Source organism: Pavona decussata, unplaced genomic scaffold (assembly GCF_977016875.1).
Source record: "Pavona decussata unplaced genomic scaffold, jaPavDecu1.1 SCAFFOLD_245, whole genome shotgun sequence".
NCBI classification, from domain to species: domain Eukaryota; kingdom Metazoa; phylum Cnidaria; class Anthozoa; order Scleractinia; family Agariciidae; genus Pavona; species Pavona decussata.
In genome coordinates, this window is record NW_028145650.1 from 56,061 (window position 1) to 83,702 (window position 27,642).

Here is a 27,642-nt window from a genome sequence, read left to right on the forward strand (position 1 = left end):
AAAGCCAACACGTGGGATACCGCATTTTTTGCACATCTTCTATTTTGAAACTTTCTGGTAGGGTTTTAGCAAACATCAAATTTTTGCAGTTTCTGACTTTTGCTTGGCGTCCCACTGGGCTTTGACTTGAAAGTGGGAGTTTTTACGCCGCATACAGGACGTATCCCTTGAGTGATGTGAAGCGTTGGTTCATGGGAGCAGTGTATTGACCAATCAGAAGATAGCTGCATACATTCGCGCCAAAATGTGTCCTTGTCGGCCATAGTTTTCATCTAGATGTGTTTGTAATTTTTCGTAAAATTTTGCATCTCGAAACCTTAGAACAAGAGAAGAGCTATGTATATAAAACAGGTAAGGTATTTTTTATGTACATGCGTTTTATTACAGCTATCCGTTGGTTGCAACCTTTTCAAAAACGTAATTATAACTTGCCGTCTTCCCGGTCTCGAGGGAAAATGATTCTCATCTGTTTGGTTGAAGCTTGTGGTACTCTTAGCAGATTTAAGCTTAAGTGAATAATGTATTGCACTTCCATATTGATTTCAAGTTGTTTGCATCTTTACAGCCCTCCGTAGGTTAAATTTTCCCGAATTTATGTTAACGAGAGAATGGCTTCACTATAAAGAAAATAAATCACGTCAAAATAAGCGATGTGGAAGCTCTCGTAAAAAAAAATATTGACAGGTAGATCTAAGAAAAATAGATTGGGTAGTTGGTACTTGTTACATGGCAAAGTTTTCCAATTAGGATTGTCACTGTCACTTTCACTGTCACAACCTCAATAGTAAAAAGTCACATCACCACAGTGCAGTTGCCCCACACGTGCACAGTGCATGATGAGGTCATTTTCCCCCTTTCTCTGTTTGTATTTTCCTTTGTTTTTATAATTAAGGGTCATTAAGTCAGAGTATGTAAATAAAAAAAAAATAGAAAAAGGAAAAGGAGGAACCACTAGGGATAGTAACCTAACATCATCTGAAAGTGACTGTTGTGATCACATTGAAAAGCACTTGAGAAGGATAACAAAAATGATTTTTGTTTGGGTTTGAGTTCATAAGACAGCATTCATAATATTTTATTCTTAAAGGGGTAGTGTCACTGATTTTTAGTGTGCCTTTGAATAGCGAAAATACATATTTCTGTAAATGAAATAGATAATAATAAATACTCGATGAAAATTCTTGGACAAAATTTTCGAGCCCCCAGCTGTTTTGTTCTGCTATCTTCTATTTTTGTACCTATATTTTAGCAAAAACAGGGAAGGTGGTCTCTACTTGTTAAAATAATATTAACTGAATGTCACCTTTCCTCCAGGTTATCATTCAAGGCTTCAGGAGTTATCGAGACCAGACCATTATTGAACCATTCAGTCCAAAGCATAACATTATTGGTAGGTCGATTCTCTCTTTCTTCTCAGTTGCATTAACAGTGCTTCGTAACTGAGTGAACGTTTACATTTAGTTGGCAGGAATGGATCTGGAAAAAGTAATTTCTTTTTTGGTAAGTTGATCTTTTACACATGACTTCACTGTTTTTGTTTTATTTACATGTATTTAAACAGTTAGTTCTTTAATTTCTGAGCATGTCCAACAAAACTCTTCTTACAAAAGGGGCAAGACAACAGAAAAGTATTGAAATTAAAAGGAACTTGTGCTGAATCCTGGTATTTTGCTTTCAGCCATCCAGTTTGTCCTCAGCGCTGATGAGTTCAGCAATCTGCGGCAAGAGGAGAGACAAGCACTACTTCATGTAAGTTGTGTTGCTTGTTTAAGGTACCACTTAGGTAGATTTAGTTATATTACCAGGGGTTTCATAAGATTTGTGCACCTAAGCAAGAGAGTTGACTTGGGTATGTTATTTTATGGAAAAAGTTGGTTAAGATGTTAAATGCAACCAGGCAAAGTTGTGTTCACAGATGGTCAATTTCCTGATGCCCAGTCTTTAGTGAACCCCCTGCATTACCGCGTAATGTGAGGCTAGAGTTTTTGTGGTTTATGGGTCTTGCGGCAGCCCGTGATATATTTGGTAGAATTGGTAGAAATTCTCTGATCTTTTGTTACTGTGGAAACTAGAGTAGAACACCATCAGCGATCAGCACTGGATATCTTTTTGTAACAATAAACCATATAGGTCACAAGAGTAGAGGTAATAATCAGGGTAATATTAATTACCTAGTTAATGTTAAAACCTTCAACCAACTACTACCATATAACAAATCTGGGGAGAACAGTAGTGAGAACTTTTGTGTTGGCAATGAGTGTTAAATTGAAGGCATTCGCTGTAAGGACCACTTGTCTTGCAACTAAAGCCTTCTGTTTCATCTTTTTCTGACTGGAGAACATGTTTTTACTGTAGGAGGGCACTGGGCCACGTGTACTATCAGCCTATGTGGAACTGATATTTGATAACAGTGATAACAGGATTCCGGTAAGTACAATGTACTTTAGATCATTTAACTTTTCCACTCTTAATTGCATAAAACAAGCTAGATTCAAATATCTTTTTATTTTTGTAAAGTATTGAGGAGAAGGATTTCAAGTATAGTGAGTGTGGTAATAAAAATAATTTTTGTAAGCCGTCATGAAGTCTTGAAATGTCCTAAGAGAAAAGTGAATTAGAGCTGGTGCCTAACTGGATGTCACTACTTCAGGGCATAACATTTTACAGCCTGGACTATTAAGGTCTCTGTTTGGGATTTCTTGAAATTTTCTAAAGCAACAGCCTCAAAATCCATTTGCTTGAGAAGACCTTGAATTTTTAAGGGTAAGTGTAAGCTGACCAATGCTTGTTGCAAGATTTGATGCAGATGCAGGTATATGTTTGTGACATTTTAACTAATATTTTTTGTCATTCTTTGTAGATTGAAAAAGATGAAGTATCCCTGCGCCGTGTTATAGGCTCTAAGAAAGACCAATATTTTCTGGATAAAAAGAATGTGACAAAAAGTGATGTGATGAACCTGTTGGAGAGTGCTGGATTTTCTCGCAGTAATCCATACTACATTGTTAAGCAGGGGAGGGTAAGTTACATCCCAATTAATAGTATGAAAATTCTCACTTAATCCTAAAACAAAATCTTGCTCTGACTAGGAAATTGAAATTTTGATGGTGATGAAATAAATGTTAAGCCATATTTTGCCCACTGTGACAATGAAAGCCCACCAGGAAGCCCCTTTTCAAACACAGTTTCCTAACTGAAGATTTCACTGGTCACCTGCACAAAAGTATACAATCCTGTATAATTTTATAAACTGCAATATTGTGGACAAAACTGTTAAGAAACATTTAGTCAATCTACAAATTCAACCACTACAGTGGTAGATCAACAACTCATCTCAACCTGCTGAGAAAAATGGTGGGTCATTGTCTGGCCTTCAAAGCAACATTGAGTGAGGTGGAGGGGGGAGTGAAGGGTTGACTCTCCAGATAGTGTTTTCCTTGAGGAAAATTGAAATGTATGCACAAAATTCACATTTTTTCAACTAGTTTTGTCCACGATTGTAGGACTTTTTCCAGACTCATTGCTTAATTGATTTATTTGTCCCGTCATTAAATATTTTGCAGATTAATCAGCTGGCTGTAGCTAAAAATCACGAAAGACTGAAGTTGTTACGGGAGGTGGCAGGCACAAGGGTGTATGATGAGAGAAAGGAGGAAAGCAAGACAATTCTAAAGGACACTGGTACATCACAGTATTCTCTTAAACTAATGTGCAGTTCCAGAAAATATCCATATCCACCCCGTGGAAGGTCATTGGAAATTCCTAGGGGGAGGGGATCTGAAAATTCAAAATTGTAGAAGCAAAGTAGGAAGCTACAGTGCAGGCCAGAATGAAGCGAACCAAAACATACGCGTAAAACGCGTCTGCTGCGGACGCGTATACGCGTCTAAAAATCTGCAGATGCGCGTCTAGTCAGACGCATTAGTATGTATGAGCTAGCCCATTGTTTTCATATTGTTGATCTTTCATTGTTCTTTTGAATGGCCTGGGAAAAGCCTTTCAGAAAGGTTTGACAAAGTATGACTACACTTGTCGACTTTCTTGTAGAACCGGCTCAGCGCAAGAACAACTTCATGTTGTTAAGCGCATGGAAGAACTTAAAAAAAAAACTTGTCGCGAGGCTTACGAAACGAAACGAAATGATGAATAAAATCTGTAGAATTGAAGATATAAGACTACAACAGTCAGACTTCTGTGTGTGACAAGCTAAAAGAGGAATAAAACGCTGGGAATGCAGAGTTTCTAAATTAAAAGATCTGTACTTTGCGAAACGAGCTCTGCGTACGTAGACTGTGTAAGGATTTAACTTGTTGGTTTATATTTCTAAACGCTATTCTTATTTATTCCTTGTCGCAATGATGATTCGGGTAGTTCGAGAATAATACAGTATTTGTAGGTAAATCTTAAAGAGAAAACAAATAACTTACGACCCGGAATAAAATCAGGCAATCCACCAAATGATTTTCAACAGACTTCGCTCCTCTCGCGCGCTTCGGTTCAGATTTGCTAACTTACCGTGAACTTTCCCTCATTCTACCTCAAGCACTTACTATCTTCGGCCGCAAAATGTAATCGTTCAGTTGACTATAAAGATCCAAGGCAATTCCGTTGGTTAAAGGCTTAGGGTAAAATAGGAAACTTCAATTTTGCAAAATTTCATTCGGGCTTAGTGAGAGCGATAATAAAAGATCGATTCCCCGGAACAAAACTAAACGTAAAACACTGAGAGTCTACTGAGTACCGCAACGCTTGATGCATTCCTATATTTACGTTCACTTGGATAAAGCCATAATAGCAACTTTTACAAGATTGAAAACTTCTTCTAATATTGTAAAACACTGACAGAAGTCGCCGTTTCGACATAGAAAGAAATTGCCACACTGATAACATCGGGAAGATTTCAGTCACGTGCTAGGCAACTAAATTCCTACACATGTATCAAGTTTCATTCGACAACAACACAATGTCCGGAGGCTCTTGGAAGGAAAAGTGGATGTTCTTTCATTCAATCAACACGGGAGCCACAGTGCTTTTCCAATTATAGCCAACTTGTGCCATTTTCACTCCTTCGAAGAAACATCGAAACGCTCTCTCTTTCGAGTCACAATGTGCGTGTAATTTTCAAAATAACTGAAGGCATAACTCGAAACACTCACCTATCATTCACGAGTTCGTGCACAGAGCGCTTTGATTGCGAACAAGTAGTATTCGACTAATCAGCTTAGATTTATATTTTCTATATCATACAGTGAATATTCAATATCGGCTAGGAGTTGTTTTTAAAGTCGCCAGTATTTACGAAGCGGATAAGATTCGAAATATGATAGCTGTCGCTGGCTGATTTCATAAAATGCTAATTTTGTGGTTGTCGTTAACCGATTGAATTCTTTTGTTTTGTTTGACAATACCACACAAAAAGAACTTACGGAGATGCATAACAATGGCAAAAACGCGCACATTTAGACGCGTCTGCAAATACGCGCATACGCGTTTTTGCTGCGTATAAAACGCGTCTGCGTAGTTCGCTTAATTCTGGCCTGCACTGTAAACTGGAATTTCCTCGGGGGACAAGGGTGCAGAACAAAAAACCTTCCATGGGGGGAGTATGGATATTTTCTGTAACTGCACAGTAATAGTAACTAATATTATAGTTTAAATTGCTAAAAGCCCTGAGTAGTACAGTACATCGTTATTGTTTGTTATGCCAGCGTAGGGCTGCAACAGTCCCTTTACTATTCCATGTATGCTTAAGAGGTTTGGATTCCTAGCACTTTGATAATCAGGGAAGGCAAATATAAAATCTTCACCAAGTTTTGGTTATATCTGGTTTGCAGAGGGAAAGAAGGAGAAGATAGATGAGTTACTGAAGGATATTGATGAACGGCTAGAAACACTTGATGAAGAAAAAGAAGAGCTAAAAGCATATCAGAAGTGGGACAAGGAACGGAGGTAAGACAACACTGATGTTCCACAATTCACTTGACTCTGAAGAGGACTTCCGCTCAGGTTGTCGAAACATCAGTCAAAGTCACCACAAACAGTCCTTCTTAGGACTACACTCACCCAGATGATCATAATTTACGTACTTATGATAATGTTCAAGAGTTGTTAAGCCAGTGGTTTTCAAGGTCTCAGTAAATGTAAATTTATGAGTGTCCTCCCCCAGAGGGGGGGGGGGGGATACTCCCATATATACAATGTAAGCTATATGGGTATATGTCGCTGTGCAGGGTATGGTTTTCAAGCAGTTTAGTGTGGGATAGGGTATAGAAATCAGAGAGTTTTGGTCTAGAATAGGGTATCATTTTTCAGGAAAGTGATCAATTCCTTAACAAATTTAGTCCAGACTACGTTTCCTGGGAATTGACTCTTAAAAATTGTGTTTTAGTTGTTGTTGTACACTAAGAACATTTTGTTTTGGGTGGACTGTGATAGTGACCGAGTTTCTGGAAAATAGTGAGTCTGGGATAGGTATTTTCGGTCTTTAGTCTGGTATAGGGTGGCAAAATGCAGCTAAACTTGGCCTGGTTTAGGATAGGGGTTTCAGAGTCCCAGCAGCACACCTCTACCCAAAAATGTCTTGAACACCACCCCCCACTCCCAGGGCTCTATTTTTATGAGTACCCTCTTGTTTTCTGGTTATAAATGATAAAATATGGTAAACGGTGTTCCAATTAATTTTCAAAGACAAAGGGTCACTGAACAATTTTAACCATTTTAATCTGTTGGGTCTTGAAGCCAATATTCTTGGATTTATGACTTGAGATTCCCCTCTTATCTGGAACACTGGGTAAAACATGTGCAATATACAGAAATTTTTAAAGAGAGTGGAAAGAAGTTTTATTTTACATGTAGCCTTGACTGCCTCAAGTGTGTTGTACATGTCAAGCTGTTTTTCCCTTATCATTCTTGCAAGTCCATCTCCTATATGATTGTTTTGGTTTCGATGTACATACTGTATGAATAACTCAGGGGCACCCAACGGATCGTTTCGGTAAACTATCTGTTTGGAAGGCCCTTAATCCCCTACAATTTTCTAAAAATAATTTTCACCTCAAACTTTTGTGATATGGGAAATTTAAGGCCTGGTGTTTTTGGATTGATAAAAATGTCGTTTCGGGTACCGTAAAAAGGTCAGCTAAGATTTTCGAAAAGGAAATAAGACCTAAGTTTTTTGAGAAATGGACAAAAATGCCCCAGTAATTTCGAAAAGACTCAAGTTCCCCTAGAATGACCGAACAGATAAAAATATTATAGCGCAGCTTTAAATGAATCTACAGAGCTTTAAAGGCACTCCAGATAGCCTAAAATAGTGTTTCAAAGGATCTGAGAGAAAACTCCCATTGGGTGCCCCTGATAACTAAAAACTATCAGATTTTAGTGTAAGCTGTGAATAATTTGATGTTTGACATTGTAGGTGCCTTGAATATACTATTCATGACAAAGAGTTGCGAGACACAAGAGAAAAGCTTGAACAGGTAATCAATCCTGCCATACATACATCTGGATTCAGGTGTACATTTACACATACGTGCACATGTAAATCTGAATTATAGCAGCTAATGACACAGTGCATTTTTGTTTTAGCTGGAAAATTCTAGACAGCAAGAAACAGACAAAGCTGCCACATTACAAAGAGAAATTAAAGAAGCCAGTAATCAAGTTCAGGTTTGTTGTAGATGTAGTTTAATAACATGATGATATTTTATTTTGCTGTACACAACTGTTTGAACTGCAAATTCTTGGTTTTCACATGACGTCATAAAAAACTGAAATTCATAACTAAACACAATTTCGGGTTTTTATCTTCATCACATAAAAGAAAATATAAATTTCAATCGGCTTACTTGTTTTCAGCAGGATAGCATTCTTTGTTTTGAAAATAGAGCAGTTTGAATTTTAGATTTTTGCGTAGTGCGTGACAGAAGCGATTGCTGCTCTAAACATGTCGCGTACATGAAAACATCGATTTGCCTCGTGTTTTTTTAGGTCTGATCAGCTAACATGTAATAGAAGCGTCTATGTCAATGTGTGAAAGTTCAGCAGAGAGAAGAAAGGCTTTAAAATAGCCAAGGTAGACTCCAGATGTTTCTGCTGGTTTCCGGCCGCCATGTTGGTGCCCATCAGACGGAGCACCAACATGGCGTCCCATACTAAACTCTGTAATTTTCCGTGGTACATTTTTTCGAATAACTCGATTATTAAATATCGCACAGCCCCGTGGCTTTCACACGTTGTTTATGTATCACTCTTCTACAACATAACAATTTCTTGACTTTATCTATTGAACGGTTGAGGATTTCATTTTTATAATTGCGTGACGATGTGTGAGGTGAAAACCACCAATTGTTTACAGTCAACTCCCTTTGTTGTGGACACCTTCAGGACTGCGAGTAGTGTTAATAGTGAAAGTCCATAATAGCAAGAATTTATTTCAGTGAAACGTCTGTAATGTGTGCTTCCAGAAAATATCCATAGTCCCCCCACGGAAGGTTTTTTGTTTTGCATCCTCCCTCCCCTCAGGAAATTCTAGTTTTCCTTCATACTTTGCTTTTAAAATTTTGACTCCTAAGATCCCCCTCCCCCTAGGAATTTCCAATAACCTCCCATGGGGTGGGTATGGATTTTTTCTGGAACTGCACAATTTATTTTTGCTGGGGATTTAGCTGCCATCCGTATTATCAGGATGTCTGTAATAGCAAGGTGTCCGCAAGGCAAGAGTTGACTGTAGTTTGATGAAGGTGAAACATTTCTTATTCCACGCAGACGTTGTCGCAAAGCCTGCGGGAAGTAATGGATCGCATAGCTGCTGCAAAATCAGAGAGCCGACAGCTGGATGAAGAGTGTCAGGATCACATCAAAGAAAGAACAAAGCTGGAACTTGATATCAAGGACCTTGAGAGGACTGTTAGAGAGGATAGCACTCTGAAGGTAAACCATCAAAAATGTTATTCTCACGCGTACTTGTACTATCCTGGCTAGTATCAACTTGGAAACTGAAGGCAGGTCAAATTGGGTTTGTTCCCTCTCATTACTAGAGTCGACCTTTTGCCAGTATTTAATGGTGTGGTAAAACCTGCAATTGATCAAATTAAAGCTCTTGGAATATGAAACCATCTGCCTTTAATTACTTCCAACCTGGAGTGTATATAGTTATCAAGAAAAAGCGATATTCTGTACCTTACATCATGTTTGAAGGGTAGTGCCATAAGGCTGGTATTTCAGTGATAGAAAAAATAATTAATAACACCGAGTCAGTCATTGGACATAACTATTCTGAATATTTTTCTAAGATGTCTGACTAATTCTAAAATTTGCTTGGACAGGGTGTCTGTACAGAAGGATGATAATCAAACGTATTCATTGTGCAGTTCCAGAAAAAATCCATACCCACCCCAACTTGGAAGGTCATTGGAAATTCCTAGAGGGAGGGGAGACTTACAGTGCAACGCGCCTTACCGTGGCCACCCAACAAACTTTTTTTTACAAGTTAGCCAATCAGGATATGTGAATTTGATTAACAGTCACGCCTCCTTGCAAAGTCCAACAGGCAAGAGATGCAGCAACAAATTATACAAAACATGTTGTTTTGTATTTTATAAACAAGGAGGAAGAACTCCTGATTGGGTAACTTGTAAAAAACGTTTGTTGGGGGGCTACGGTAAGACACGTCGCACTGTAAAAGCCAAACTTTTAGAAGCAAAGTGTGAAGCTAAACTGGAATTTCCTGAGGGGAATTTGGGGTCAAAACAAAAAACCTTCCATGGGGGGAGTATGGTTTTTTTCTGGAACTGCACATTCCCTGTGCAAGCTTTGAAGACTGCTTTTCCTACCTGTATGTAGGTTCAACACAGAGAACAACTGGGAACCTTACAGGAAACAATCCAATCCAAAGAAGAAGAACTGGCTGACCTGCTACCTAACTATAATCGGCTTAAGACTGAAGAAAATGAGTGCACTTCAAGGTTAGGCCCACCATAGAACCCTTTAAGCCTTAACAATGATCAGCATCAAATTTCTCCTTGTGCTATCAATGCTTATTCAACCCCTGAAGTCATGAGAATTAAGGATATGATCAACCAAGGTGAATTTTCTTGTTATTTTAATAACTTCTCCCCTGGCTAGTACTTTTATAAGAAAAGTATGGGGAAAAGATAGGAGAATTTGTTCTTTGATATTAGAGAATAAAGGGTTAATTACTAAGTACAACTGTACCTGCCCTTACATTTTCTTGGGAAATGGATTACTAGCACTTATTAGTGGCTTTGGTGTTTCTTGTACAATCATCTGAGAAAAATCATTGTAAATTTCCAGGATGAAAGTATGTGAAAGGAGACGTACAGAGTTATATGCCAAACAAGGCCGTAAAAATCAGTTTACAACAGCAGAGGCCAGAGACAAATGGATAACAGAGGTGAACATCTTTATAAATGTGTTTAATACTGTTGGATTCTTCGTGTTCTAACTGGTCAAAAGAAATGAGAAGGAAATTATTGAAAATATTATCTAAGTTGCATAATTTAAATTATATACTGATTGGTTTTAAATTGCATAAATTTAAATATAATTAATTTCCATAAATTAAAACAAATTGGTATAAATTAAAAGGAATTTTTACATTTGTAATTATAATTTACTTTGTAATCAGTAGAATTTTTATATTAGAATGTATATCAAAGGAAGACATGACATTTAGGAAGTAATGTTACAGTACTCATGAAAATGACTAAATGGTTTGGCTAATAGGAAGAATCTGGATATGTCTGAAAGTGATCCATTAATGCATTTATCTTGAAGGAACCTGTAAATAATAGTATATATATCCCACTCACCTGAAGCTTAACCTGATGCCGCAAGGGGTTTAACCCCTCTCCTTGTGTAGGATACTAGTCCATCATAAGGTTATCACCTAGTGTTTTGGTGTATTTCCTTGTCACTTGCAATTTCCAAACATATGATTAATTTTTAGGTTGTTCTCACAATATGACAATATAACACATATTACAATAATTATTTCATTTTGCAGGAGAAAAGCTCTCTCTCAGTGTCAATAGCAAACAAAGAATCACAGGTTTGTAGAGAGTTTTCTGTTCAATTAATAAACTTAAAATTAATACATGTACAGTATGTATGTTTCTTTTTCATTTGCTAGCCAGGAAAACTGTCATAACGGATTGTAATACTTTGCTCTTACAGATTGCTGCCATTCGAGTGGAGGTTGAAAAACTGAGAAGAGAAGTGCAAGAACTGACTGCTGAAATACAGGTTTTTATTCTTTATTTGATTCAGTGATAATAATTATTTTATATGTACAGTGTAATGTTTAGTTTTGCCCCTCTGAAAGGTTGGGTAAAGAACTTTATCCAGAATCGAAGAACCTTATGGGTGTTTACAAATATTATGCTTTGAGGTGAAAAACCATGCAACTACACATTCACAAAGCACTAATCTTAAAATCTGTAAGGAAAAGATAAGATTAACTTGAAATCACCCCGTAGAGACCCAACACAGGTACATCGAAACATCAAAAATCTGCAGTTACACTATAAACCATAACATGTTTCTCTATCAGAAATCCTGCAAGGCTTGCCTAATACTCTTATTGACTGTTTACTGTGTTCTTCCAGCAACACATTTTAAATGTTTCCTCAGTCTGTAAATAAAAATTATATTCCTTTTGTGTTTTGTTCAGGAACGAACAGACAATGTAGACAAGAGGAGGCAAGATATTGAAAAAGCTAACAAGAAACACGCTGAGTTCAAAAAGAAGAGAGATAATGCAACAAACAGTAGAAAGTATGTCTGACTCATAATAATTTTATTTTGATTAAGGGTTTGTTTCTTTGGGGAAAATCCAAATCCGGATTTTTGAGCCAAGATCACTCGGACAGTGTTCCAGATAAGAGAGGGTCTCAGGTCAAAAACCCGAGAAGCCTGGCTTCCTGACCTGACAAAATGAATGGCAAACTTAAGAAGACTTAGAGAGAACCAGAGCTATTGACCCTTCAAAATTCTTCATTGACTCTCTGATTTTGAAAGTTATCTGGAACACTGCTCGGATCATGGTGCATCAAAGGAACGGACGAATCCTTACTCAGAGTGGATTTGTCAGTTCCTTTGATACGACATGATCCCAGTGATCTTGAATCAAAAATCCGGATTTGGATTTTCCCAAAGAAACGCACCCTAAGTTAATAAGTTATTGTTTACATTCGACAATAAAATCAACTGGGAAGTTAACAGGTACACTTGCTGTGTTTTGGGGGTGATCCAGTTTTTATTTTGTTTGTCGTTTCACATTTATCATAATTTTAATAGTCTGCAACTGAGGTATGACAAAGGAAAAGGATCTTGATGGCAAATAACCATGACAGCCAAGATAAGAATTCCAACGTAGACAACTATGAAAAGTGGTCAATGTCTAGAACTCTTATCTCATTAGCAAATATTACTGATCACAACTGATCAACTTTTACTGCAGCCCACAGTGCAATAATGGTGCAATAATATGCTGCATAGATGGGGTATTATAGAGTTGTAGCTTGGCAGAAATGTTAGTGTCTGAGCTGAGTCCCTAGGGTTTTTCTGATCATCTTACACAGTATTAATGCAGATAGATGTAAATGTTTGCAAATACATGTCAATCTATACCAGTTTATTTAATAAACGTATGTACATTGTAAAGTAGTGCATATTTCGGCAGATTACCTCATGTCATTATTTAATTTCTGCTTAGCTAGAAAACTGGTGACATCACTTTCTTAAATGCAGTTTGTCGTTCAACATTGCTGTACGTTTTATTTAGAATTACCTCTTGCTTACTATATGTAAGTTATATACTTTAGTCCTATAATTATTTTCTTCACAATAGAGAACTGTGGAGAGAAGAAGCAACGATAGAGCAAAGCCTGCAGAATACGAGGGAAGAATTGAGTAAGACTGAGAGGAATTTAAGGAGCACAGTTAGTAAAGTAAGTCTATTATGTTCTCACTGTGCATTAAATGGAGGGAATATATATTAGCCAGTCTCACTTGAGCTACAGTTATGCTCAGTCCAGTTTCAGTACAAAAATATGGATAGTAGTCCATTCCAGCTGTCTACCTGACATTTTGTTTGAATTTCCTCTTTGTTTGTCAGTGCCCGTCATATACCTAATGTTAGGTTGTATTCTGGCTAAAATAATACATGTAATAAATTGCATTGTATGTCCATCTTTATTTTTGCCGCAAACCACTCTCAACCTTCGTCTATTGGAATTTACTGCATTTAAAGTTTCAAGTGGCCATGCAGTTTCAGATTGCCCCAAAATGCTATAACAGTATTGTGTCTGCTGGGGGATAACAAAACAAAGTAATCAAAATCAAAGATAACAGGTGTTTAGACATTTTTTGCAATGTCTCTGATCAAAATGAAGTTTTGAAGTTAAAAAAAAAAAAAATTATTTCCAGTGCTGTAGAATCAGCATTATTAGCATGATTCTTCATAACATTTACGAAAGATGTATAACTGCATAGCAATAAACCTTCTCTTCCAAACAAAACAACTTAATGACCAGGCAATCTATCCAGTTGCTCTGGCCTAGTTAGCAAGACAGTGCGACCTGTCATGACCTGCTAATGGGCCTATCGTTAGTCCATCTTGCAGGGCTGTCATTAAGTTTAGAGATACACATTGCCTTGATCTTCACTCCCGTAACAAACGTTTTGCTTTGTGGGTGAATAATGTCAACAGCAGGCAAGTTCAACCATAATATCAAGGGTTCATCAAGCATTCTCAGTTGTAACAGGTGTTTCAAGTTATGGCCCTTAATAACAGCCTGATCCTGGGGAAAAAAAGTAATTTAATTATAGCTGTACTTCCAGTTAGCTTAGAGTTGCAGATGCAGAGAGTTGCTTAGTCCAGCCACAGTTGACATGCATGTGGTAACTGGTATTGTTGTCGTTTTGCAGCATGTTAGTAATGGTATTGACTCAGTGAAGAAGATTGTTCAAGAGAAAGGTATTGATGGAGTTCATGGCCCTCTCATTGAGAACTTTCAGTGTGATAAACAGTTCTTCACTGCTGTTGAAGTCACTGCAGGAAACAAGTAAGCAACTATTACAATACATGAAATAACAATAATTTGTTGTTAACCACATGTAACACTTTTTTAATCGTTAAAATATAAATTTAAATTTAAATTCCACAGTAATGTCTGCCAAAAAAATCCTACTATCATTTTGAATTTATTATGTTTGTCCTTTTAATTTGCAGACTTTTTCACATCGTAGTGGATTCTGATAAAACTGCGGCACAGATATTGTCCATCATGAATAAACATAAACTACCAGGAGAAGTAACATTTATGCCACTCAACAAACTATTGAGCAAGGAGCAGCAGTTCCCTAACTCACCAGTTAGTCATTCTTTTAACATTACAGTATTTTATTGACCATGGAAAGTTTTTTCTATGATAAACACCAAGGATGGGTTGCATAATAATTCAGATAATTCTTTGTCTTTGGTCACTGGTCCTCCGGCAGTTGGCAGGCTTTAAGCAAGAGATCAAAAATTGAGAGTCTGACAAGCTTAAATTCCATTAAAATTTTAAGTTTTAAAAAGTGTGTGTCTATGGGATACCTGGAGACCCTGCTGGTCAAGGCCTTGACAGCATAACAGATACATCTGGCATCCTTCGTTTGCTTTGTTCAAACTGTGTAACTGATGTAAAATTTTATGGCAGGATTAATATCAGTATTATTGCCTTAGACCAGGGTATATGACCCTTATACACTCGATTGCAAAAACGTTGACACCTAAAAAGCATAAACCGTGAACGATGAGACCCAATGGCTTTATGGGTGTAAGTGTCCTAAATTTATTTGAATAATAAACTATTCTCGTGTGACGGTTAATGACCAAAATTAGTTGCACATGGTGAAACTGTCCAAGCTTTCTGTTAAAGTGTCCAGGTTGGCCAACAAGGGCCAATTTGAGTGATATAGAAGCAATATTTGGTAGACAATTATTCAGAAGAATTAAGTCAGCGCTGTATTTTTTATTGCAAAGAATGAGAATGGTAAATTATTAATTATGGAAATGAGGTTATTGTTTAAACACTACCCACAAATCCGTTGGGTCTCATTGTTCACGGTTTATGCTTTTTAGGTGTCAACGTTTTTGCAATCGAGTATATAAATGTATTCACTAAATTTCTTTTGACTTCTAGACTGTTCATGAAGTAAGTATGCCAACCCATTGTGCCTTATTGTAACTGTTATTTATTTTTATTAATTTTCCAGGATGCTCTTCCAATGATTAATAAATTGAGATTTGATGAAGTATTCAGACCAGCCATGCAGCTGGTTTTTGGAAAAACTCTTATATGCCGCAACCTTGAAGTCGCGTCACAGTTTTCCAAAAGCGAGAATCTTGACTGCATCACACTAGAGGGTATGTTTCTGAACATTAAATATTAGTTAGGTGGAACATAGTGAACATTCTTTCTTTGAGAATGATATATAATTCAGTCAGTGACACAGGTTTACTTGGAAAAACTAATCTAAGTTCTCCCAACAGGAGTCGAACCTAAGACCTTCCGATTACTAGTTCGGATGCTATGTGATTGAGCTACAGGAGACTCATGGGAGCTAAGGCCGTTAAACTACATTCATGGGACAAACGTCCTGTGTACTGCTAGGATTGGGATGTCAATGTGTGGCATATGCGCAATGGAAATAATGTGATGGAATATGTTACGCCTGGTGAATAAATGAATGGTGAATAAGCCTGGTGAATAAATGAGATGAGATGATTATTCTCATTTATTCACCAGGCTTAACATATTCCATCACATTATTTCCATTGCGCATATGCCACACATTGACATCCCAATCCTAGCAGTACACAGGATGTTTGTCCCATGAACCTAGTTTGATGGCCTTAGCTCCCACGAGTCTCCTGTAGCTCAGTGATAGAGCATCCGAACTGGTAATCGGAAGGTCTTAGGTTCGACTCCTGATAGGAGCACTCAGATTATTTTTTTTCTGAGTATGCCTGTGTCATTTACTGATTAAATACATCATTCTCAGTGTCACTCTTTTTTTATAAAAGAAATTACTACAATCATATTTGATTGAGTTTGGGATCTTGTGCATTATACTGAAATATCAACAGTACAGTGTGAGTTTATGCCTCTTGTAGAAATGGATTCCAAGTGATTCTGTTTGAATTTTACGGTTATATATTGCAGGGGATCAGGTTAGTCGCCGAGGTGCGCTGACTGGTGGTTATTATGGAAACAGGAAGTCGCGCTTGGAGCTACAGGATAGCATCTGGAAACTGCAGGAAAAAACAGAAGGAGAAGAAACAAGAAGAGATCAGCTAAAGAGTGAACTAGAAAGTATCCTTTTAGGCTGTGTAATACGTTACTGACAAAGATTCATTACAGACAAAAACATTATATTTATTATTATTATTATTATTTGCCATTCTTCACATTTAGGATTAATAGGGGTTTTGGAATTTTCACATTTTAGTGTATGATATATATATCAGAAGCAAATATTTTCTTTGTTTTTCAACGTAGATTGAATATATATTTTTTTCTTTTTATAAATATTTTAAAGCTTCACGTTGAACATGTTTATAATTTTAATTATTATTATTATTATTATTATTATCATTATTATTATTATTATTATTATTATTATTATTATTATTATTATAATAACTCCATTTTTGGTTATTTTACCTGTAAAATATAGTTAACTAATGGGAGCTTAACACAACCTTGGTCCTTAGTGCATATCAGCGACTTCATCACCACTAAAACATCTATTACACTCATCTCGTTCAAACAGGGACCTTGCGTGACATTACTTATTATATAGCTGCCTTGTTCTGCATAGCAGAACATAAACTGACCTTTGTGTCTTTGAACAGTACTTCATTACAACTGGACATTGTTAGTAAAGGTAATCGATACCAAGGTATGCTTATATCCATTAGGTCCGAATTGCGTGCCTCGTTGTTTGCCTTGCGAGCACACGTTGCACAATAAGTTTTATCAAGTTTACTTCGCCTTAGTACTGTCTTTTGTCCCACCACTCCCTTTCCCCCCTATTTCAATAAAGCTGGACTACTGGCTTGGATGCACACCTGCCACTTCCCTTGCATGTTGCAGGCTGGGTGGGGCTCTTGCCCCACCTTAGCTTTCACTTACACCCGGGTGGGGACGCACCTCACTCGCTGGCTCATCCATACTTTGCAGGGTGTGTCGCTGCCACCCTTGTTATGTTACTTATCATTGCTAGGGTGTGTTACTGCCACCCTTGTTGCCTTACTTGTTATTGCTAGGGTGTGTCGCTGCCACTCTTGTTGCGTTACTCATTATCACTAGGGTGTCACTGCCACCCTTATTGCCTCCATTTGCAGGGTGTGTTGCTGCCACCCTCCCTTTATGCTAGGGAGCACCCAATGTCTTTAGTCCCATTTACTGCCAAAGATTGTGTTGTGTGTATTTATAACAACTATGTTTAGCGACAAGTTGTTAAAGACTGACCAAGTCCCATTATCATCAATCCACAATATATGCCATCTCACATGATTCCTAAACCCTAATTACCCAAAGTTGACACATGCCTAAACCGAGGTTGGGTTGCAGTGTATTAGGGCCCAGTGATCTGGTTAGAATAAGACTCACCATACCTGTGGATTGCCACTGCAATTAATTTAATTCTTATTATTGATATTTGAATGATTAATCAAAGATGTGTTTATGAATATTATACCTTTAACCGATGAACAGAACTTGATTCTGATGTAACTGTTGTATTGGGAGAATTACAGAAGGTAGAAACACAACAAGTTCAGCTGAGGTGAGTTGGGCATGATTTGGATATCCTAGGGTTTTTCCCCCAGAATGTCACCATTGGAGCTTGTCCATACTTGTTTGTGTTAAAACATTTAGGGATTTTAATTGTACAAATCACTGATAGTAACAAGGCAAAGTACTTCTCTAACATCAGAGGCCATGAAAATCATCTAAGAGGAAATGAATCTTTGGAATTGCATCTTACCTTAGGAGTATGACCCTGAGGTAGGTAGATTGTACTTTTTGTATGAAGCTTTAATTAAAAAGTCTGTGTAATGTTTTGTAGGGAAACATATGAAAAACAGAAAATTGATGTGAAAGCCAAAACACAAGAAAAGAAAACAGCTGAGCGTACCTTGGAGACCAAAGTAAGCTTTTATGATCTTTTTATTTGGTGTTTTTTTTTTTTTTTTGGGGGGGGGGGGGGGTCGTAGGCTGGCAATGCTAATTAACTGTTTAATGATATTAATGAAAAAATATTTATAAAAGTTCTTAACATTATTCTTTATTAACTCCTAAATTACAGTTGAGAGAGATAAAATGTGCAGTTCCAGAAAATATCCATACTCCCCCATGGAAGATTTTTTGTTTTGCACCCCCATTCCCCCAAGAAATTCCAGTTTTTCTTCATCTTTACTTCTAAAATTTTGGCTTCTAAGACCCCCCCCCCCCCCCCCTAGGAATTTCTGACGACCTTCCATCAGGTGGGCATGCATTTTTTCAGGAACTGCACAATATTAAAATTTTGTCTGAAGTGTAGGTGACATATGAGGCAACAAGTTTTGTTTTTGGTGTACTCACAAGACATTTTCTGGTGCGTTCTAGGAGCAAGGACTGTCGCATCTTGAGGTAGATCTGAAAACCATGCGCAGCACCATGAAAGCTCTGGAGGATGAGTTAGGGACTGCTTTGGTCTCTCAGCTTAACACTCAAGATCAACAAGAGGTAATATTTGGTTAAACATCATTTCACAAATTTTATGTCACATACTGAAACATCTTTTGCTTTCGCTTTTGAAAGTGACAAGAAATTCAGATAATTTTCCAACTTGGTACCAGTCAGCCATGCAGGCTCAATTCCAACTTTCAAATCCTTTGAGTTCTTCGGGTGCACACTCTCACAAAATCTTGGCGTTTCCACGAACTTTTTTTCAACAAACTAACTTGATGTTGATCCACTGAAGAAGGGCTACGCCCAAAACATTATGGATTTTTCTTCAACCGTTATTTGGCACATTGATTTTCTATCACAGAGAGATACTGCTAAAGAAATGTGTTCTTGAATTGTATAACATGACATTATGAGATAACAGAAACTAGTGCTTGAACCACTTATTTTAGAAGTCATTAAAATTCAAATGCACTACGACTGTTTTCTTCTGTAAGTTTATCATGTTAAAAACTTTTAGAGCATTTTCAGGTAAGCCACCCTCATGCAAAAATGGCTGACATTTTACATTTTTTGTCTGCATTCAAATTAGCCCTACTAGCCTTTGTTAAGATTCTTTACATTTTTGAACTCAAGAACAAGGTTAGGGCTACAATGTAATTTCAATGTAAACAAAAAGAATATTAAAAACTTGCAGCAATATGAGAAGGGGACGAATGATCAATCAATAATATATGCTTGACCGATTTGTGCTAAATATGGTAAACACCCCGCAGGATGTACCGCTGGGACAACGCGGGCCTTAATTGCTTTGCCAAACATTAACTTTAATTTTCTGCGAAAATATCATTTAAAATGTCAGCCATTTTTTCCTAGGATCTATGTTATATTACTTGATTAATTTTTTTCAGGTTGATGATTTAAACAGTGAAATCTTGATGCTTCAAGAAAGGTTAAAAGCTTCTCTGTCAAACAGAACAAAGGTAAATTAACCTAAAGGGATGTTAAAAGTTTAGCACTGCACAGGATGTAATAATTTATAGGAGGAAGTTACTTCCGATAATTTTCTCTGCCAGAAGTACACAAATGAAATTTACATACTGTTGATTTTAATTCAGCTTGAAGCCAAGAAGAACACCTTGGAAAATGTACTGAACAACAACCTGAAGAGAAAACGGGATGAGTTGAAACAGGTGAGTTGACTAAAAGTATGCTACCTGGATGAAACCACCTGGGGTAAAGGATAATCGTTTCGTTGCTGAAGTGGTTGTATTTTGAGTTATCATTTTATTACCTGTAGGCTTTAGAAGAGATATCCCTTGAGGACCGCAATCTTCACCTGGAGACACTGAGGGGAGACTTGAACTCAGTAATTGATGCCATATCTCAAAGTACAGCTAAACAAAAAGGTATGTAAAATTGTCATGAATTATCAAACCATTCAGTGGTCACCATGTAATTACATGAAGGTTTCAGGACAGGAGTGTCCTTAGTAAAGTTTTGGTTGTTGTTGAAATATGGCATTTGTTGTGCTACTAGCACTGTAGAATAGACCTTATCATGGATTTGGAAGCCATCTTATGGGTAGGCAAACACATCTTGAAATAACAGTGTTTGTATGGAAATCCGATGTCAAATAATTTTCATAAAACATTGCTTCTGAAAAATTCATGAATTGGAAACTTTAGGCACTAGGAAAAGGATTTTACAGAAGTTAACTGGGTATTGTAGCTGTGCTAGAAAGCATCTAGTTGCATTTCAACATTTCCATACATTTGTCTGTAAATCTTTTCCAGCGAACCAGCCGTGAACTGCTATTAAAATTTGTTTGCCGGAAAAAAAAGGGGGAAATGTGTGGGAAGTTCAAAACACGACTGGACGCTTTCTGGCACAGCTACATCCCTCCAATTTTTTTCTTCTTTAAATCCTTTACCTAAAGCCAAAAGTTTCCAATTTGTAAATTGTTCAGACGCGAAGTTTTATTAAAATTATTTGACATTGGTTTTCCATACAAACACTGTTATTTCAAGACGTGTTTGCCTACCCATCAAGATGGCTTCCAAAACCGTGATAAGGTCCATCTACCTAAGTTGTACCTCCATTTCCTGGAATTGAGAGTAGTTTACCCTGCTTCATTCATTTCAGCAATTTCACTTCTGATCTGCTGAAACTTTACTAAGTTTTGTTTGCAAGTGATGTGCATGAAATTGTAACTAAAAGCTCTGGCTTTCTTTTTTTAGAATTTAACCTTGGTTATTGTTATTGTTGTGAATTTTGTCATTTATAGAACTTGGAGAAGAGATAAATGCTTTGACCAAGAGGAAAACAGAGCAACAGACAGCACTGGATACGTGGAAGGTATGGTAGTTTTCAACTGAGTGTCCAAAGCCTGAAAATCATGCAAGCTTTGTGAGCAGTTCTTTGAACAAATTGAGGCCTTAAATTTTGATCTAGGTTTTGTTACTATAGTAATGAATGATTTTGGAAGTCTTTTCTTCATGTTCAAAAATCTCCAGAACTAGCCAGGTCATCTTTGGAAATCTTTGGACGTTCTGACACTCGAAGAATGAAATTCTGGTGAAGCAGAAAAACATGAAGGCTATGATAATATGATTTTATCTTGTCAGAGTGAGGAAAAACAAAGAATGGATGCCATCAATGATGATGCCAAACATATGGAGAAAATGGCGCATAAAAGAAGTCTTCTTATGAAGAAAGTAAGACTAAGTTGTTGTTTGGCAACGGCATCCTTATTAAATGTATGTTTGCATTAATAGTTTTAAAGCATGCGAAAAAAGAAAAAGAAACATTTTCCCCTCTGCGTCTGTAATTAGGCTTCTGTTATTTAAACTAATTATTGGAATGTTGGCCCTTTTCTAATAGCCCTCGTCAATCTGATTAATAAAACATTTTCATTATTTTATTTTACGTCGCTGTTTTCAACAGGTTTACTCTGCTCTTTGAAATTCAGCAATTGTCGTGAGAGATTAATCAATAGTTTCAGTTGCAGCTGGAAAGAAAATTGTGGTTTGATGCTAACGTTTCCCAGTGACTGTACAGTTTAATTGATTGTGGCGAATTGTGTTTAATCTAAACAGAAAGAGGATTGTACAAAGAACATCCGTGAGTTGGGCTCACTCCCTGCTGATGCATTTGACAAGCATCAAAAAACTCCAGTCAAGACGGTATGTAGACATGACTTTCTGTCATCATATCAATATGCAAATTCCCGTCACTGATCTCCATGCTTCTCTCATTGTACTTATTGCGAGAATTTGTTTTGACTTTATTACCGTACATCATATTAATATTAAAATTACAGTAAGCATAGAGATTGTAATTGAATTTTTATAGACATAACAATAAGATCTCCATTTTTCAATTAGAATCTAAGTCAGAAGTGTTGTATTGAAGGTATTGTTGCATAGTAAACCTGTAAGCCATAAGTTTTCTATTAGTTATTGAGCAGTGGCGTTATATTGTAGGTATTGTGCTATTGTAAGTCTGCAAGTACTGTTGTATTATATGTGCTCTATGTCAATAAATATATAATATATAAAAAGAGTGAGAGAATTTGTTTAAACATCAAGACATTTCATCTTTGATGATCATTTTCTTTTTTCTCATAACCTGAATGCTTTATCAAGCAGTGATATTGTAACGAGAAGTTCGATTCCGGTCATTGTTGGGGTTTGAGGTGTTAATCATTACAACCCTTTAACCAAATAAGAGGCCATTTCCGAGTTGCTTTGAACCTTATTGCGAAAGCGAGGCTAAGTGCAAAGCTTTTCATATGAAAATTCCTTTCGTTTGCCGGTATACCGTAAATAAAAACTAATTTCCACAATAAAAACTATGCACAACGGTCCGTTTTCACTATGAGGCTCAGAGCAACTCGGAAATAGCCTATTAAACCTGCTACGAAAAAACCTGTGATTTTTATAGATCTGGAAATGTGGTATACGTGTAACTTCTGGAAAGAGCTTTTTAAGGTCATGGTTTGTTGACGCGTAATGTTTTATCCTCCTACTCAGCTGTGGAAGAAGTTACACCAGTGTAATGAAGAACTGAAGAAGTACAGCCATGTAAATAAGAAGGCGCTGGACCAGTTTGTTAACTTCTCAGAACAGAAAGAAAAATTAATGAAACGGAAAGACGAACTAGACAAAGGATACCAGGTGAGCCATTTAGTCAAAGCGCATGATGTTAACACTGTTTATTTTGAACACCGGCTGCAGTGCTAGGAATAAAGAACAGCGCAAAACTGTATGGAAGTAGCATGTTTTTGTTCCTCAATAATAACCCCTCCCCCCCCTCTCCGCCCCTCCCCGCAAGAAATACGAGAAGAGCTCATAATGAAGTTACCATAAATTTTAATCTCTGGTGGAGAATGTTGAGTATCCTATGACCTAGAGAGCTGTAGGGCCTGGAATAACTTCAAAGTGCTCCTGACAGGTCTAACATCACAAGGAAGCCGAAGGTGCACCAGGAGGGCGCTTATGTTACGTTACGTTATGTTAGTGTTGTTGTGCTATGTTATGTTATGTTACGTTACGTTGTGTTATGTCATGGTCCGCAGTTAAGGCTCAGTCGAGTATTTCAGGTTGGATAAAATTGGGTGGACTAGCTACGCTGACTTTAGAATGTTAAGCTATTACTATTCGTTGGGAGCCATGGATACATACAGGATGTTTTTGCCAAACTTATGTCTTGTTTGTTTGTTTGTTTGTTTGTTTTATCAGTCGATTGTGGACTTGATGGATGTTCTTGAGCAACGGAAACATGAAGCTATTCTGTTTACATTTAAACAGGTATTTGTTGTGCCAGTCTAACTTCCTTTAAAACTTTATCTTCTGAAAACTGCCGCTCGTTGAAGATCAACACCCTTCTTAATGAACAAAGATTTTGGCATAATTACTTCAGTTTTGAATTTTGCATAATTCACTTTTCACTTGGATTTACGTTTCTAATGCCCTGGCAAAATATAAACAGTTATGTAACTAAGTTTATTCAAATTATCCAAAAAATAAGATCCTGCGAGTTAGCAGTCTGCAAAAATGAAACTCTAACAACTTTTTTTACTCAACGGTTTCCAAGTTCAATGAAACGCGATAACAGAGTATCAAGAAATTTGTTATTTATGGGTTAGAGACTGTTGTGATTGTTTTGTTTACAAATACACGCACGCGCTGACCGTACAATGAACGAGAAATTTTCAATAAAGAAGGCCGAGTGCAGCATTGAAAATTTCGAGTTCATTGTACAGTCAGCAAGTGCGTGTATTTGAAAACAAAACACGAATTAACAGTCTCTAACCCTTTTAATATACGATCTGAGTTCACTGCACGCGGTTAAAGGGAAAACATAAAACGATAACAATTATTATGACACGACAATTTTAATAAATAAAAAATCCGTAAATAAGTACAGGTGTATTTCAATAATAAGCAAATTACAATTCACAAATACCCTGTACACAAGCTTAGTTATGTTCAACAGCTATAAAAATTGGAAACTACAGTCGGCGAGAAGACTGTTGACTGTTCATGATCAAAACAATTGAAAATCACTTTTCTTTGTGACGTTCTGACGTGAACGCAAAATTACAGTTTTCAAATTTTGCATTCCCAAAGTCGACAAATTTGGGCGAGCTTGTAGTAGTTGCGAACATGTTTTGGTACGTTATTTCATTTCTATTGCTGTGCTCTCTCTGCTGTGTTATTGCAAACGACAAATAAGTTTTATAGAAAAGCACAGACAAAAATTTCAGTTGTTTTGGTTCACTTTTACCTTTAAAAATGAAAACACTTCAGGCTGTTTGTCTCTTGGTGTTCGTTGGAATCGAGTCACTGATGATTTGAGGGATTTCCAACCTGTGCAAACCTCGAAGCCATTTGCAATAACGCACGATTTTCATGAGTTATTGCCAACACTGCACTTTCTGAATGTGGTGTCGTGACCTAAATGAAAATCACGTGATCGATTTTAACCAATGGGCGCGCGAGTATTTTGATAGAGAACTCAGATCGTATATTAATGTGTCATAAGTCACTTGTTCCTTAAGTTAAACATCGTTCAACATCTGGTGATTTGGACTGCACCAAGCGCAAACAGGCCTTGTAGACAAATTGCTGAGCCATGAACACTTAAAGTCATTTGGATAGTTGTTTAATAATTTTCATTAGAGTAACAGGGTATCAGTTTTGAGAAGATCCCTTCTTCTCGGAATTACATGATTTGTGATCATAAGGTCTACTTTCACTTGGGCCGGCCGGGTCATACTGTGTGTCAGTCACTTGTTTAGTTAATTGTTTTGTGTGTGTGTCTCCCAACAGATGTCTCATAACTTTAGTGAAGTGTTCAAGCAGCTTGTTTCGCACGGAAAAGCCACGTTGGTAATGAAGACAGATCCAGTGGAACAACCGGTAACAAATACAGATATTTCTTTTATCGCAGTGGGCTAATTCTGAGCTTGGAGTGTAGTCGGGGAATTTCAATTCCAAAGCAAATACTGAAAAGAGTTCAAGTCGGGAAATTTAACAAATTTATGGAATAGCCACTTGTGGATGATTGAGAAATGAAATATGTCACAACGAAGTACTGATCAATAGCATCCTCCACGGCTAACGGGGCTTCGTAAACATTTCAGCATTCCATCGACAGATACTAAAGTTACTGAGATGTGGATTACGTATGGTATCAATTTAGGCAGTTTTGCTCAGTAGGATTAAACATATGCATCAGTTGTACACGTTTATCAACTTCCGGCTAGTTAACGTTTGCTTTCTAGAGAGTTTAAGGAGTGTTGGCTTAGTGCATCTTGTTTTCTAATCTTTTTTCTCGTCTTTAGGAAGAGGAAGACAGCGAAGCATCTTCGCAGCAATCGAGCGTGCCTCTTGTGGATCAGTTCACAGGGATAAGCATCAAGGTACAGTATTAATACCAATTAAAGATCGTATCTTAATTGCTCTTACAGTTTATACCTTCCCGTGCTCAAGGAACTTGAAGAATTTGCGCTTGTATACCATCTACGTATTAACAGCAATTAAAGAAAATATTTAGGACCTTTTTGTCCAAGGTTCGAAAGCACTATTTTCATCGGGTTACATCGGGTTTGTAGTTTCTTTTAACGTTAAGCGAAAGCTGTGTTTACGAGTCCAGCAGTCTATAATTGTCGATACTTACCCGGTTTCTGTAGCATGAGGCGAGTAGGATAAATACTACGCACCCTGTATGGGATGCTTAGTCCATCGCAGGGTTATCCCCGGCATTTTGTCATGTTTGTTTGATACCCGTTAATAGATGGAGAGAGTTTGGAGCAAAGTTAGCTGGCTAAAGAAACAACAATCACAGAACTGAAGCCTCTAGGACTTGAAGTATCGACCTTAAATCTTTCATGATAAAAGTCTGGGGCCAGATTCACAAAGCCGTCCTAGTTAACATGTATCTTAAGTATTATTAAAAACTGGATCATTGTATAATACAATTCCAAGGTTTTGATTGGCTTAGTGGCCATGGTATATGAGCCATTATACCGTACCCGAGAAGTAGCAAGCATAAATTGTTTTCTGGTTGCTCTTGAAAAGGAAATCAGCCAGGCCTACCAATATTACTTGATTGTTTTTAATAAAACAATTATTCTACTCGCGCTTGTTGGATATGAGATGATTATAGCCAACTCGGCGCTACGCGCTTCGTTGGCTAGCTATTCAACGCGCGCTCGTGGAATAATTGTTAATTGTTTCTTAACAATACGCTATTGTTGGGATGACAACCGACTATTGTTCAGTAACAATACTTAGGGTATATCTTAACTTAATAGGGTTTTGTGAATCCTTCGGTCCCTGATCCCTTACTACTTAACCAACTCTACAAATACAAACCAAACGTTTACGGTCTAGGTAACAGCATTTGAAAATCCATCATGGTGTGTTTGTCTGTATGTTCCTAAGGTGTCGTTTACCGGGAAGTCTGCAGAGACGCGTGAGATGAACCAGTTATCAGGCGGACAGAAGTCTTTGGTGGCCCTGGCTCTCATATTCGCCATTCAGAAGTGCGACCCCGCACCTTTCTATTTGTTTGACGAGATCGACCAAGCTTTGGACCCTCAATTCAGAAAAGCTGTCGCAGGTAAATAGAGTTTTAGTTTCATTTTCATTTTTTCGTGATGGAGTTAACTACGAAAGGATTAAAATCACTTGATGAGAACTATCAAGCTTTGGAACCAGAAGTTCAGGAAAGCTGTCGCGTGTAAATAGAGGTTATGGTGTTAGCGCTTGCCTCCGCTCGCCTGAAAAACGCAAAAAAAAAAAATAATAATAACGCCTGTTCTGAAGGCTAATTTTTAATCGAGCTAAGATGCAGAATCACACGAGTGAATTTGATTCAGTTCGATTGTCTGGTTGGATAATTGTGAGTATATTTTGTTTTAGAAATGCTCCGTAAATTGGCCGAGAAAGCCCAGTTCATTACCACAACGTTCAGACCCGAGCTGCTGGAATCCGCTGACAAGTTTTACGGCGTCAAGTTCCGAAACAAAGTCAGTCACATAGACGCCATTACTGCTGAACAAGCCAAAGATTTTATCGAAGACGACGCTCAGGAAAAGTGAAGACGGTTTAGTGTTGCTTACTTGACTTCAAAAGTGTTCGTTGTTGTTGTGTTTGGCAATTGCTGACATAACATTATGTACAACAAAAACAAACATTTATCACCAAGATTATCGAACTTCGTGGCCATTTTTCAGAAGATTCTAGCCTTATCAGTTTGAGACCAAGTGGCGCGAACATTATACGTTACGGCGCAATTGTAATATCCACCTTTGTTAATAAAAGTGATTATTAAAAACATGATCATTGGGTAATGTAAATTCCATAGTTTTGATTGGCTCAGCGGTCAT

General features: G+C 37.3%; 1 protein-coding gene across 1 annotated transcript; it reads left to right on the top strand.

Moving 5' to 3' along the window:
* The first annotated feature begins 205 nt into the window (after positions 1 to 205).
* Positions 206 to 27,595, top strand: LOC146457138 (structural maintenance of chromosomes protein 3-like). Its single transcript, XM_085092301.1, has 36 exons — positions 206 to 351; positions 1,315 to 1,390; positions 1,462 to 1,500; positions 1,679 to 1,749; positions 2,356 to 2,427; positions 2,861 to 3,019; positions 3,564 to 3,681; positions 5,835 to 5,949; positions 7,418 to 7,478; positions 7,588 to 7,668; positions 8,767 to 8,931; positions 9,844 to 9,965; positions 10,315 to 10,414; positions 11,027 to 11,071; positions 11,197 to 11,265; positions 11,693 to 11,796; positions 12,872 to 12,971; positions 13,951 to 14,087; positions 14,255 to 14,396; positions 15,283 to 15,433; positions 16,233 to 16,382; positions 17,790 to 17,859; positions 18,142 to 18,223; positions 18,681 to 18,800; positions 19,655 to 19,726; positions 19,862 to 19,936; positions 20,044 to 20,152; positions 21,031 to 21,101; positions 21,371 to 21,460; positions 21,842 to 21,928; positions 22,778 to 22,921; positions 23,486 to 23,554; positions 25,079 to 25,168; positions 25,594 to 25,671; positions 26,696 to 26,873; positions 27,176 to 27,595. Exons 1-36 carry the CDS (start codon positions 337 to 339, stop codon positions 27,352 to 27,354), a joined length of 3,606 nt encoding a protein of 1,201 aa, XP_084948427.1. The 5' UTR covers positions 206 to 336; the 3' UTR covers positions 27,355 to 27,595.
* Positions 27,596 to 27,642: the final 47 nt, after the last annotated feature.

Coding starts and splice junctions, on each gene's coding strand:
- LOC146457138 (XM_085092301.1), top strand. Junction 1,750..2,355: donor AGAGACAAGCACTACTTCAT/GTAAGTTGTGTT, acceptor TTTTTACTGTAG/GAGGGCACTGGGCCACGTGT. Junction 21,461..21,841: donor GAAGTCTTCTTATGAAGAAA/GTAAGACTAAGT, acceptor TAATCTAAACAG/AAAGAGGATTGTACAAAGAA.